General features: G+C 42.3%; 2 protein-coding genes across 3 annotated transcripts in view; both read right to left on the bottom strand.

The window, feature by feature from the left end:
* LOC129726581 (uncharacterized) overlaps nt 1-5,788 on the bottom strand; it is a 40,204-nt gene extending 34,416 nt beyond the window's left edge. Inside the window, exon 1 of the mRNA XM_055683454.1 lies at nt 3,034-5,788. Coding sequence (XP_055539429.1) covers nt 4,274-5,539 — 1,266 coding nt within the window. The 5' untranslated portion in view covers nt 5,540-5,788 and the 3' untranslated portion in view covers nt 3,034-4,273. The remainder of the gene's footprint in view (nt 1-3,033) is intronic.
* Nucleotides 1-13,966, bottom strand: part of LOC129726578 (homeobox protein E60) — a 183,100-nt gene that overhangs the window by 126,678 nt on the left and 42,456 nt on the right. The gene's annotated exons all lie outside the window — the stretch shown is intronic.

Genomic DNA, 13,966 nt, shown 5'->3' on the forward strand with positions numbered 1-13,966 from the left:
GGGCTACACCAAAAAAAAAATATTCTCATATTGAGGATTTGTTTTCGCTCCCGGGGCATTTTTGTCAATTGGACCGCCAACAACGTTGTTCGAGAGACCTCCAACAGCCACCTGAGGCCGGGGGTTCCATAGAACATAATTAATTAAGATATCTTCGCCGATACACTGTGCCACGCTGGAGGCACTCATCAGCTGACCGACCGAACGGCATGATGGACAGAGTCAATGAAGCGAACCATCAACAGATCTGACGGGGACGTCTTTGGCGGTCAACATTGACCTACTTTTAGGGATTTTAGTTAGTTTATTGACTGTTTGGTGCTGTTGAGGTCGTCGCGATGCTAGTTAAAAAATGGTTGATTTTGACGTTATTATGAAACGTTTCTACGCCTTTAATCAAAATGGAATCGTTCACTAAACGCGGGTTATATATAATAGAATTACACTAGTGAACAGTCATTTCGATACAAAATTGAGATGCAAACTAAGTATTTTCGGTCCGCTCATTCGAAAATTACCAAAGTGTTTCACCGGGTTATAAGGCTTTTTGCCCTTAGATGGTTTATGAAATATTGCAAAAAACTATTTTTGAAAAGCCTGACGACATTCCTAACTATGAACGCAGTCGAAATTCAATCAAAATTTTATTAGAGTTGGCAGTTTAAAATATGTAAAATGACCAGTTTCAGATAATAAATAAAGGGTGTCCCACATAAAATAGCATCACGAAAACAACGTTATAGAAAATTACCTAGTTAACCAATCCTTTTCCTACTTTCAGACAATAAAGTACAACCCATTAGTATGCTTTTGGCATATTTATCTTATTCAACTTAAGTGCCGTACGCACGCTTAACTCCACACATTTGGTTTTGAACAACAAGTGGCTGCAGCTTCTTCTGTACGGAAACCCACTTTTGCTTTATGTCCTCCTCAGATTTGATATCCTTGGGATGTTATTGTAGTGCCTGCTACATAATAGCCCAATATTTTTCGATAGATCTAAGTTCGGGTGCGTTGGTCATTCAGGCGTTCATGTCCTTGGATATGAAAGTGACCCCGTTGGCTTCTTACCACTCCGAGGTATAATTTGAATAGTGGCACAAAACTATATCGTAAGTTTTTCGTGTTGCAACAGAGGAAGCAGACGCTTCTACAGACACTCCTTGTGGTAGATCTCCACGTAGTCACGAATGGCGCATTCATTTTGCCACATGAGCAAACTTATGCTAAACAGTGAAGAACAGTTGCCCATGAAGCAGCTTCCGTTGGATTCTGGATGTACTGTTTTAGGGCCCGTGATTTTCCCACCGTATTTTGCCGTTCTTCATGATTTGCCTTCTGCACTTTGTACGTATTCAGTCGCTTCCAGTCCTTGGCTCTCTGAAAGGAAGACTTGGACATATTCAACTTTTTGGCCACATCCCTGACCAAAGCACTGGGTTTACTCGTAAACGTTTAATCACATGACATTAACGATTTTACAGGTCCTTGCGCAAAATTTATTCGCGACGTTGCTTCTCGGGTGACGGTATTTTTCCGGTTTTCGCAAAATTTACAGCGATAAAAATACGTGTAAACAATACACTCCCAACTACTTGTATCCCAGTTTTCAAGGGAAAATACCCAATGAGTAATTTTTAAACGTTTTCCCGTGATGCAATTTGATGTGGAACACACCCTTTATCTATTGGGTGCGCAAAAACATTGTGTTGTTTAGCTATACATATACGAATTGCTAACTTCAATATATCAGCCAAAAGTGCGAATTTTTCCGAGCGAAATGTGATGTTTGAAAAATTTATATCGTTGACCTTTGATTTTTAAATGAAGAATAAAAGCGCTCTAGATCATTTGAATGACAGCGGGCGAACTGTCATTCAAACGATTTGTTAATTCATGATTTAAAAACCGAACGACAAATGTGTATTTAACCTCAGCTTTTTCAAATGATTCATTTAAACTAATATAGCTAAACAACTCAATTCACGCTGTTCTTTTTTCAAACTTTCCTAATCTTTGAATTGCTGTAATGCAACCATTTTTCATCACCTGTCACGAGGCGATGGAGGAAACCCTTCCTTTTTCCGTTGGAGTAGTTGTTTAGAGACGAAAAAATGACGCTCCACGTCCCATGGCTGCAAATCATAACGAGTTCAAAATTCTAGTTTTTTAATCATTCCTAAAATATGCAATCGATTGGAAATGGTTTGCCGAACAACTCTTAATTCCGAAGCAAGCTTTTCTTGCGTTTGGTATGTAACATCATAGAGCAATTCCTCCGATTTAGCATCTTCGAAAGTTTTTGAACTTCCTTCAGGCGGATAGTCTAGTCACGGTAAATTGTTCTAATCACGATAACGATGTATCAGTATTTCCATAAACTTGTTTTACTTCTCGATGCACTTCAGTCGCAGTTTTCTTTGGATGAAAGGAGAGAAGCAAAACACAAACAATAAATTCACTAAGCGTGTCAAAGCGAAAGAGGGCTCAGTTAGGTTCATCACATATTAGATATGGGTCATTCCATACGAAGTGACCACGAAAAAGCACAAACTTGGAAACGACCATCACAGAGAATTATTTATCTACCGTCACTTTGGAAAAATCCCAAATTTGGTGTCGATAACCCCCACTCTGTGGGACCCCCCTGTTTATTGCAAAGTCACGCATTTTTTGTTCAAAATCTTTTTTTCTTTTTCTTACAATTCATAGACGTAAGATGTCCGAAAAATACTGATAGATGATTTTTGAAGAAAATAAAACAAGGAATCCAGAAAAAATATAAGTTTTGACCGGAAGTGTTGCCAGATAAATTATTTTTGTATTTGAAAACTAAATTTACATTTTTCGGCAAATGCAGCCATTTTTATTTTAAATTTGATAATTTCATCGTGTTCCATGGAAAATTTCACGTAAGAAACAACTATCCTCCCGAGGAAATATGACCCAATCTCGAGATATCATATTTTTACGAAAAAAGTTGTAAACTTTGTAATAATTTTTTTTTAACAATTTATAGACGTACCTTACCTTACCAATCAGACGAGAGCCGTGGTGGCTCGTGCTGTATCAAGAATTTGTCGCCATGTTGCTCGGTTTTGGGCTGTGTTTCGCCAGTTCCCCAGGCGTCTCATCACCCGCAAGTCTCCTTCGATCTGGTCGAGCCATCGTGCACGCTGCGCCCCTCTATTTCTGGTGCCGGCAGGGTTGCTGAAGAGAAGTGATTTCACAGGGTTGCCGTCCGGCATCCTTACGACATGACCGGCCCACCGCAACCTATTAACTTTCGCCAGGTGTGCAATGGGATTCTCTCCAAGCAGCGCGTGCAGTTCGTGGGTCATGCGCCGTCGCCATTCTCCGTCGTCCGTCTGTACTCCACCGTAGATAGTCCATAGCACCTTCCGTTCAAAAACTCCAAGAGCGTTAAGGTCCTCCGCGAGAAGCGTTGTCGTCTCGATCCCGTAGAGGACTACCGGTCTTATCAGGGTTTTGTACAGCGTCAACTTCGTGCGTCGTCGCACTCGATTCGATCGAAGTGTCTTCCGGAGTGAAAAGTAGGCACGATTTCCTGCCTGGATGCGTCTCTGGATCTCTTCGCTGGTGTTATTGTCAGCGGTCACCAGTGACCCCAAATACACGAACTCATCGACCACCTCAAGCACATCACCGTCCACAGAGACTTGAGTTGGGAGGCTGATGTTGTTCTCCTTGGAGCCTCTCGCTCGCATGTATTTTGTTTTCGACGCATTTATCCGCAATCCGATCCGTCTAGCTTCGGCTTTCAGTCGGGCGTAAGTTTCCTCCGCCGTCGCAAAGTTACGTGATATGATGTCGAAGTCATCCGCGAAGCCCAGAAGCTGAACAGACCTTGTGAAAATTGTGCCCCTCGTGTCGATGCCCGCCCTCCGGATCACACCCTCAAGGGCGATGTTAAACAGCAAACAGGAAAGTCCATCACCTTGTCTCAACCCTCTGCGCGATTCAAAGGGACTCGAGAGTATCCCCGAAACACGCACGTAGCACATCACTTGCGCCATGGTAGCTCTGATCAATCGAGTCAGTTTATCCGGAAATCCGTTGTCGTGCATGATCTGCCATAGCTGTCCTCGATCGACTGTATCATAGGCCGCCGTGAAGTCAATGAAGATGTGATGTGTGGGCACGTTGTACTCGCGACATTTCTGTAAGATCTGTCGGATTGAGAAGATCTGGTCCGTGGTGGCACGGGCTCCCATGAAACCCGCTTGGTACTGGCCCACGAACCTCCTGGTTAAAGGTGATAGACGACGGAACAGGATCTGTGAAATACTCTCGGGTAGGCGGCATTGATAAGCGAGATGCCGCGGTAGTTGCGGCACTCCAGCTTGTCGCCCCTCTTGTAGATAGGATAGATAACTCCCTCCATCCACTCGTCTGGCAGTTTTTCCTCCTCCCTGGAAATGACCCAGTGCAGCGCTATAGCCAGCGCCTCTCTTCCATGTTTCAAGAGCTCGCTCGGCAGTCCGTCTTTGCCTGCGGCTTTATTGTTTTTCAGCTTCCCGATCTCACAAAGAACTTCGTGAATATCGGGAGCTGGTACTCGGTCATCCGCTGCTGGTGCTCCTAGGTCAGTTCCTGCTCCGCTTCTGTTTGCTGTTTCGCCATTCAGGTGTCCATCGAAGTACTCCTTCCACCTATCGACCACCTCGCTGGCATCCGTGAGAAGGTTCCCATCCGCGTCGTTGCACATGTCGGCTTGCGGCACATAGCCTCTGCGGGACTGGTTTACCTTCTCATAGAATTTCCGCGTTTCACTGGCACGGTATAGCTGCTCCAGCTCCTCATGCTCACGATCCTCTTGCTGGCGCTTCTTTCGTCTGAGAATCGTGGTCATGTCGTTCCGTGCCCGTTTGTAATTGGCCTTGTTCTCTCTCGTTGACCTGCCCAGGTATATCGCCCAGGTCCGGTTCTTCTCATTCACCGCTGCCTCGCACTCCCCGTCATACCAGTCGTTTCTGCCACTCGGTGCTTCCACTCCTAGTGTCGCCGTTGCGGTCTCCACGATAGCTGTGCGAATGCTGCACCAGCCGTCTTCGAGAGGCAATGCGCCCAGCCCCTCCGCTGTGGGTAGCACCGCTTCAAGCTGTTGCGCGTATTCCTCCGCAGCCTGGGAGTTCCGGAGCTGCTTAATGTTGAGCCGCAGGGTTCGGCGATGTCGCGCGTGGTATACGGTCGACAGTTTTGAGCGCAATGATACCGCAACTAGGTAGTGGTCCGAGCCAATATCCGCACCGCGATAGGTACGTACGTTTGTAATGTCAGAGAAGAACCGGCCGTCGATGAGAACATGGTCAATTTGATTTGCTATACGTTGGTCAGGTGATCTCCAGGTGGTTTTGTGGATGACCTTACGGGGAAAGAAGGTACTTCGGACTGCCAGTCCTCGGGAAGCTGCGAAGTTGACGCATCTCTGGCCGTTGTCGTTCGTCACGGTGTGCAGGCTATGTTGGCCGATCACCGGCTTGTACATTTCTTCCCTACCGATCTGCGCGCTCATGTCCCCGATGACGATCTTGATGTCTCTACGCGAGCAGCTATCGTAGAGTTACTCCAGCTGTGCGTAGAACTCTTCTTTCTCTACATCGGGTCTTCCTTCGTGAGGGCAGTGCACATTGAGGATGGTGTAGTTGTAGAACCGGCCTTTTATTCTCAACAAACACAACCTGTCGCTGATCGCCTGCCACTTGATCACACGACACTGCATCCTGCCCAGCACTATAAAGCCGGTACCCAGCTCATTGGTTGTGCCACCGCTCTGGTAGTACTGTGCCCTGCGGCCACAAATCCTCCGTACCTTCTCTCCTTTCCGGCAAAGCTCCTGGAGCGCAACGATGTCGAAGTGGCGGGGTTCTAGCTGATCCAGCAAAATCCGGTCGCCACCCGGGGCGTTCAGCGATCTACAGTTCCATGTACCGAGTTTCCAATCGTCGTCCTTATTTCGTCGCCTAGGTCGTTGCCAATTGTTCCGGTCCGTATTCAATTCTTGATTGTTCGTATTATTTTAATGTTTCGGCATTCTGCCTTACTAGGGCTGCGGATGCCTAGTCTCGCGACGGGGCTGCCGTCTTGGGTGTAGCTGGCGAGACGCCGCATTTCATAATTCAGCCGTCCGCTCCGGATCAGACGCTGTTTGAGCCGTCCCTAACATGGGGAACAGACGCTCGGACAAGCTTCCCTCCTTGGAAAGCAGCTCCCCCTTCCCTGTCAGCATACGACCAAGTTCCCACCGGTTCACCGATCTTCCCTTGGTTGCTCGTATCCCAGTCGGTACCACGTGGAGGTAGGGATAGGAGTTGCTGGGCATTATGCTTTGGACCACACTGGGGTCTATTTTATGCCAACTTGTACGGGTGTACTGCTGGTACGCACTGCCCAGCCGTTTAACAACCAACCATAGATTTATAGACGTGAGACACCCGAAAAATAGTGATAGATGAATTTTGAAGAAAATGAACCAAGGAATCCAGAAAAAATATTATTTTTGATCGGAAGTGTTGCCAGATGGATTATTTTTGTATTTGATAACTAAATTTACTTTTTTCGGAAAATGCAGACAGTTTTATTTTAAATTTGCTAATTACATCGTGTTCCTTGGAAAATTTCACATAAGAAACAACTATCATCCCGAGGTAATATGAGCCAATCTCGAGATATAGCTTTTTTACGAAAATAGTTCTCAATTTCGTAATTATTTTTTCGTAAAAAAGTTTTATCTTAAGATTGGCTCATATTACCACGGGGTGGTGAATGCTGCTTACGTAAAATTTTCCGACAAATACGATGAAACGATCAAATTCAAAATAAAATAGGCTGCATTGGCCGAAAAACGCAAATTTAATTTTAAAATACAAAAAATAATAATATGTAATAATAATAACAATATGGCAACACTTCCGGTCAAAACACTTTTTGCAGCTTTTTAGAAATTACATAACAAATAACAAATTCAAAATTGTAACGTGAAGTTTGCCGGAAAATGTGGAGTTTTTCAGTCTTAACGGAGAATTAAAACAATACCATGTTTCATGTTCGACGTTTCTGCCTTTGGACTTGTCCTTCCTGAGGAGATCTTCAAATTTATTAAAGCATTTTTAAAAATACATTGTACATTTTTTGTATTTTATAACAAAGTCCACAGTCCAGAATTCAGAATTTTGAATTCAGAATTCAGAGGTCAGAGACTAGAGAGCACAGTCCAGAGACCTGAGTCCAGAGCCCAAGAGTTCAAGAGTTCAGAGTCTAGAAACCAGAGTCCAAAGACCAGAGTCCAGAAATCGGAGTCCAGAATCCAGATTTAAGAGCCAAGAATCCAGAGTTCAGAGCTCACAGTTCAGAACTCAGCGTCCAAAGTCCAGATACAAAAGTCCAGCGTTCAGAGTTCAGATGCCAGAGACCAGGGTCCAGAGTCAAGAGTCGAGAGTCCAGAATCCATATTTCAGAGTCCAGAGTCTAGAATCTAGAATCCAGAGTTCACAATCAAAGGTCAAGAATCCAGAGTCCAGCGTCAAGAGTTCAGAGTCAAGAGTCCAGAGTCAAGAGTCCAGCGTCAAGAGTCCAGAGTCAAGAGTCCAAAGTCAAGAGTTCAGAGTCAAGAGTCCAGAGTCAAGAGTCCAGAGTCAAGAGTCCAGAGTCAAGAGTCCAGAGTCAAGAGTCCAGAGTCAAGAGTCCAGAGTCAAGAGTCCAGAGTCAAGAGTCCAGAGTCAAGAGTCCAGAGTCCAGTTTTCAGATTCCAGATTCCAGAGTCTCGAGTTCACAGTTCTGAGTCCAAAACCCAGAGTCCAGAGTGCAGAATACAGAGTTCAGAATCCAGAGTCCAGAGTTCAGAGGTCAGAGTCTAATGACCACAGTTCAGAGACCAGAATCTACAAATCAGAGTCCGGAGATCAGAGTCCAAAGTCCAGAATCCAGATTCAAGAGCCAGGAATTCAGAGTTCAGAATTGACAGTTCAGATCTCAGCGTCCAAAGTCCACATTAAAAAGTACAGCGTTCAGAGTTCAGATTCCAGAGACCAGAGTCCAGAATCCAAAGTCAAGAGTCACGAGTCCAGAATCCAAAGTCCAGAGTCCAGAGTACAGAATCCAGAGTCCAGAGTCAAGAGTCAAGAGTCAAGAATCGAGAGTCAAGAGTCCAGGAATCAGAATCAAGAGTCCAGAGAGTCAAGAGTCCAGAGTCCAGTTTCAGATTTCAGATTTCGGAGTTCAGAGTTTAGAGTTCTGAATCCAGAATCCAGATTCCAGAGTACTGAATCCAGATTCAGTAGCCAGGAATCTAGAGTCCAGATTCAAGAGTCCAGCAACCAAAGTCCAGAATGCAGAGTCAAGAGTCAAACGGCATGAGTCAAGAATCGAAAAATCGAATGTCAAAAATTTAAAACCAAAACTCGAAGACAAAACTGAAATAGCAATTTCGTGCAACGTAGAACAATTGAATAATTTGTAATTTTTGATTTTGCCAGAACTTTGCACAGATGTCATCAAAACACTTTGTGCTATTAGTTTTTGTTTTTTTTTTTTTGAATTTTTTTGAACGTATTTTTGAAAAGGGCTTATGTAGAAAAGATATTGAAGTTAGAAATATTTAGAGAATCAGAACATTTCATTTGGTAGGTATGACGTCTTTAGCGAAGTAGTAGACAATAATGTATTTAAAAAAAATATGAAACTGTGAAAAAAACTCTTTTTGGCTTTAAGAAAATATTATTTAAAAAAGTTCATATTTCTCCAATTTTATTTTTCATCAAAACTTTAAATGGTAAAAGTTTTTTTTTTCAAAAAGTCAATAATTAGAAAAAACGGGATTTTTTGTAAAAAAAAAATTCGATCTTGAAGTAAGTTTTTCAGATATTCAATTTAGAATTATTTTCTTAATTTTTATCCAAGAGTATTTTCGTATGGTGTATATATTTTCTAGTACGTCAAAAATACTATCTACAACTTTGCTTAAGGCATCACATAAATCAAACGAACCGTTTTGACTCATTTCTTCGTGATCAAAGCACCATCGATGTTTAGCTAAGCTTTCAACTACAATCATCATAAAAAAAGTTAAAAAAAAAACTTTTTGAAATAATTATTTTTAATTTTTTTTCTCAGAAAACTTTATTTTACACGGTGAAAAACAAAACAGTTATATGCAACTCTGCCAAAGGCGTCACAGTCGTGATTCAAAAAAATTAATACAGTACTCGATTATCCGGATTATTTTTTCTGCTGTTCGGTTTTAATTTTTATTTCGATTATATTTACTATCCTTTTCGGCATATTTGTTACCATTTACGTTCCTTCCGGCATGTTTGGGACGAAACCGAATTGAGTATTTTCATCAATGTCTAATTTATTGTTTTTTTTTGCTTTTCAAGATTTTACCTCTTTTCTCCTCGGAATCATACAAGTAAAATAACAAAAGGAAATATTTATTTTATGTTCGCAGATCGCAAATTTGAAAAAAAAAATTTTTCGGATCGATAATCCGAGAAATTCGATTATCCGGAGTGAAAAAAATCGATACTCGATTCGGATAATGGCATCCGACCTGTAGCACAAAATGGCATCTAAAACTAATACGAATCGGCCAAAAGCAAAAATTCAAAGGTTACAATTCAAACAAACGTTTGATGTCAAAAAAGTAAAAGTTATGAAACAATGATAGAAAGTGAAAAGTTCAAAATACAGAAGAATTATAGGTCCACGAATCAAAAGCCAAAGGTCTATAGTTACAAGCTGAAAGCAAAAAATCAAAAGTTGAGATTCAAAAATGGAAAGTAAATGTCAGTAGTCTGAAAATAAGAGTTATATCTGAGGTAAAAAATCAAAAGTCCAAGGTAAAATTCAACAAACAAGAGTCAAGAAAGGAGAGATAAAAGTCAAATGACACATAATCAAATGATAATATATTGCGTAGTTGTTATGATTGTTTTTTTTTCCACAGAATAAAAATGTACTCACGATTTTCTACCTCTACTACAGTCTAATGATTGTTCCAAGGCGGTGAAAATTACCTGGAAAGGTGAAAAAAATATTGTAATTAAGTTGAATAAAATTATAATTGAGACTATTTTTTTTCAGTTATTTGTTGGAAAAAAATACAATCGTAAATTCAATAGTTCATTTTTGGGCCTTTTGTTTGCTTTCTCAAAATAAAACAGGTTTGCTTCATAAATCGTCAAGTTACTCTAAAAAAATATCCTAACGTAATAACAGGTTGACCTCACTTGAGTTCGGAGATAAAAATGAACGTGTTTTATAATTTGTAGTCATAAATTAGGAATTATCAAATCCATTTGTCAGTTGTTAAAGTACCAATTTGTGACTAGCAAATTAAATGCTTTTATTTTTCGATCGTAATATTTGAAAGCGGATAAAAAAGCCTTATAAAACATTATCGGCAAGACAGCAAAAGCGTGATGTGTGGTTAGAATCCTATCATAACAAATCCCATTTATCAAACCAAAAAGTATCAAGTGCTGACGCCAAAAACCTGCACAATTTCCGTACTCATTCGTATGCGTGATTTTTTTTCTTCTTTTCGCACAGCAAAACAAACACAATAAAATTTTATTACGGCCCATTTCTCATCTTCGCCTGCCCGGGTATCTCCGAGCTAAGATGTATGTCCGCTCCGCTCCGGGAACCAGTCACAGATCAGAGCAATGCAGTAATAAAGATATCTCAATTCCAGCCCGGCAACAGCAGCGTAGGAACGACGCATGCAGATGTCGCCAAGCTACGTGTGCGAGTGCTGAGACTCCCGAGACTGTGGGGACCACCCATTGCAGCTTCCAGTATCTCGCCGGTTTATCATAATCCAAACCTGCGTTGCGCTGCCCAAGCTTGTAAAGTCGGAGCAAAAGCTCCAATTCTGGCATCCGATCCAGTGCGAGAAGGTCACTGGTCCGGGCTTGCTGCCCAGACGATGACTGTATGTGGTCTCGTTTATCAGTGTTCCGATATCGGATTTTTTTTCTACGTTTTTTTGACTATTGTAGAATAGCAGACCAAAAGAGTGAGCATGAATTATGTCATAAAAGTTTAATTCGAACACAAAAGAGCAAAATAGACACAACCACAGCGGGGGGAAATAAGGCAGAAAAGCCTCCGGACCAGCGTTTTGTCAGGTACCTCGTTTGGTAGGAGCGATCTTTGAATGGGAGGTCTCCGGGTACAGTGCACCCACGGGATTGCGGCAGTCTGCACTAGGATTCTCTCGTTGACCTTTGTAATGATAACAAAAGAGTTTAGCACTTTTAGACGATTCTATCGAATTATGAATTCGACCAAATTCCAAAAGGTTGACTGTACAACGCTGAGAAGAGTTTCTTATTCACAGCAACGATCTCTTTCCATTCAATTTGTCACTTCCTTTCCGAGTTGGCCATAGGAGAGTTTATGGGACCCGCGGCCGGTCGGACTGATGGCGATGTGATGGCTTTTACTAAATAAGACATTAAAAACGAATCACTTTACCGTTGAATGTGTCCAAATCAGAGCCGGCGGCCGACAAGCGAAAGAACTGGGTCGAGATCGCACCTCTGGAAATGTGCGACGTGGGTGGTTCAGGGAAAGCGGTGTGAGGTCTGCCGAATGATTGTGACTTTTTCATACTAGATTAGTGGCAATATGTCAGCAAATTTGAACTGTTTTCCGAATGCTTATAATTAGACTTTAGTACATAGCCTGGCAGTTTGCACCTTTTCAATGTGGCTTTATTTACTGCACAACATAAAGACATTAAACGCACCAATAAGGGTGACTCCGCATGTGCATATGCTTGGTTATGCTTGCGCATGTACCGATGAGTGCAGTTGATACGGTCGTAGAGCGGTTCCCTCTACGGGTTTTGGTAGTTTTGTGTTCTAACTTATCGTTTAATTTCTGCTAACCAGGTAAGCACTCTTGAACCACCCTATCAGGCAAACATTCTGCGTGTGATGCATGCATAAGCCAGAATGAGTTGTTTCCTTTTTCGCCCTTGCTTCGGCTTTGGCACTGACCGACTGTGCGGAAATCCGAAGGACCCACGGTGCAGGGTTTCTGGCACGGGGAAATAACATCAACTGAGCGGCGGCAGCTCGACAACAACGTTTCGTACGGAACAGCCAGCAGCGCAGGAATTGTAATGAATGGTTCAACTTGGGTGGTCTTGTTCTAAACTGCTGCGGTACGGAGGGTACCAACAACAGTGACAGCAGGAGTTGTACAGCTCATTTAGATTATTTATGCACGCACGGGAGCACTGCTCCAAGTCCCTAAGGGGGGTGTCGCTGGTGTTGTCAATTTAATTACCAATTTTCGGATCTAATTCTTCGGAGAACTGGCTTTTTCGCATACTCCGTTGAACCTGACTTCGGCTTGGACTTAGACTTATGACTTTGAACCATAGACTTTGAAGCTTGGACTTTCGATTTTGAACCTTGGACTTTTGACTTCGCATCTTGGACTGTCGACTTCAAACGTTAGCAGTTTTAATACGAAATTTACACAATTTCGTAATTTCGTACACGCTATTGGGGTTGTGCCCAGTATGACTATGTAAATACAATAGCTTTAATTGAGATATTCATGAATAGAATAAAATAAATCACAAGTTGAAACTATATTATCAAAAAAAGATTACAAAACCAATACACTTTATAATCCCAAAAATTCGCACTGCTCGCGACTTTTTGTAGCTCAACGATCATTACAAGCAGTTAATCGTGGGTGGTCCATTTTTATACCCTTAGTCAGTCACACCTGCATAAACCCGTGCAGACAACGATGCCTGTGTGCATTCTCCGGTTTCTCTTACCGCACTTGGCGAAGCTTCGACAATCTCTTTTACTCCGTTTTTCTCCAAACGACTTTTGTCATATTCGGACATAAAGTATCATAACAAGCGCTCACCTCTGCTACGTCAAGTCATCAGCTAATGGATTACCGAGCTACCCGTGTGTCAAAATATTTTATCAAATTACTTATAACCACTGGCTAATGTCAAAAAGTCATGGCAGTAAATACAGACCGCCTTTGAGCGTCACTTTGCACTGTACGTGACCGCTGTGTCGCCGATACTCAAGAAGGTGATCATAACGAGAAAAAAAATCAACAACAATAAAACCGGAGCGGTCAACATAGAAATAATCTTCTTTTGATTGAAATGTCAAAATATTGTCTGCCCAACGCTGAGCTGACCGACCTATTCTGACGAAACCTCTCTTTCGTGGTGTCTTTTGTTCTGCAGCCTTCTGCTGGGGTATTGCATTCTCTGCTTTGGGACTTCTTCTCGAAATCCGTTCGTGAGTTTCGGTAGTTTTTGATCGGGTGTGAAATACGACCAATAGCACCAAACAAACCAGACAGCAACGAGTTGGAGAATGATTTATCTGGATTAAGAACATAATAGTTCTGAACAAAGGCTGAACGAGATGCCGCGGAACACCCACTTGTGAGTGCGACGTGGGAGTTCCACACCGTGCGAAATCTGTTCCGGAAGAATTAGGAATTAAAGGTCCAACTGGAAACACCATTCGGATCCCTTTTAGTTTATCAATTAGTTGACAGTATCAAACTAACTTTTCAATTTCGACCCTAAGTTAAATGCGTCACATTTGTTTGCATAGATTATTCATTACATGCTGGCACACTGGAGGATGGTGGTTAGTCAACTCTCTGGGTACAACCGGGAGGGTAAACAAATATTTTCAATTGGAGACGATAAATTACAGGGCACCTCAATCGAGTGAGTTGGCAACAACAGTGAAAGCGCAATCGTTCGCAAAGGGGAAAACAAAGCGAATTATTGCGTTTGCATTATTGAGCGATTCTGCTTCCGTTACTGGTGGTGGTGGTGATGATTATGAGGGTGACATTCATATGAATCCAGTTAGCGGAGCAATGCAATGACAGTCGAGAAGCACAATAAAACACCGGAAGTCGATTAGAAAAT

The sequence above is a fragment of the Wyeomyia smithii genome, chromosome 3 (genome assembly GCF_029784165.1).
Source record: "Wyeomyia smithii strain HCP4-BCI-WySm-NY-G18 chromosome 3, ASM2978416v1, whole genome shotgun sequence".
NCBI classification, from domain to species: Eukaryota; Metazoa; Arthropoda; class Insecta; order Diptera; family Culicidae; genus Wyeomyia; species Wyeomyia smithii.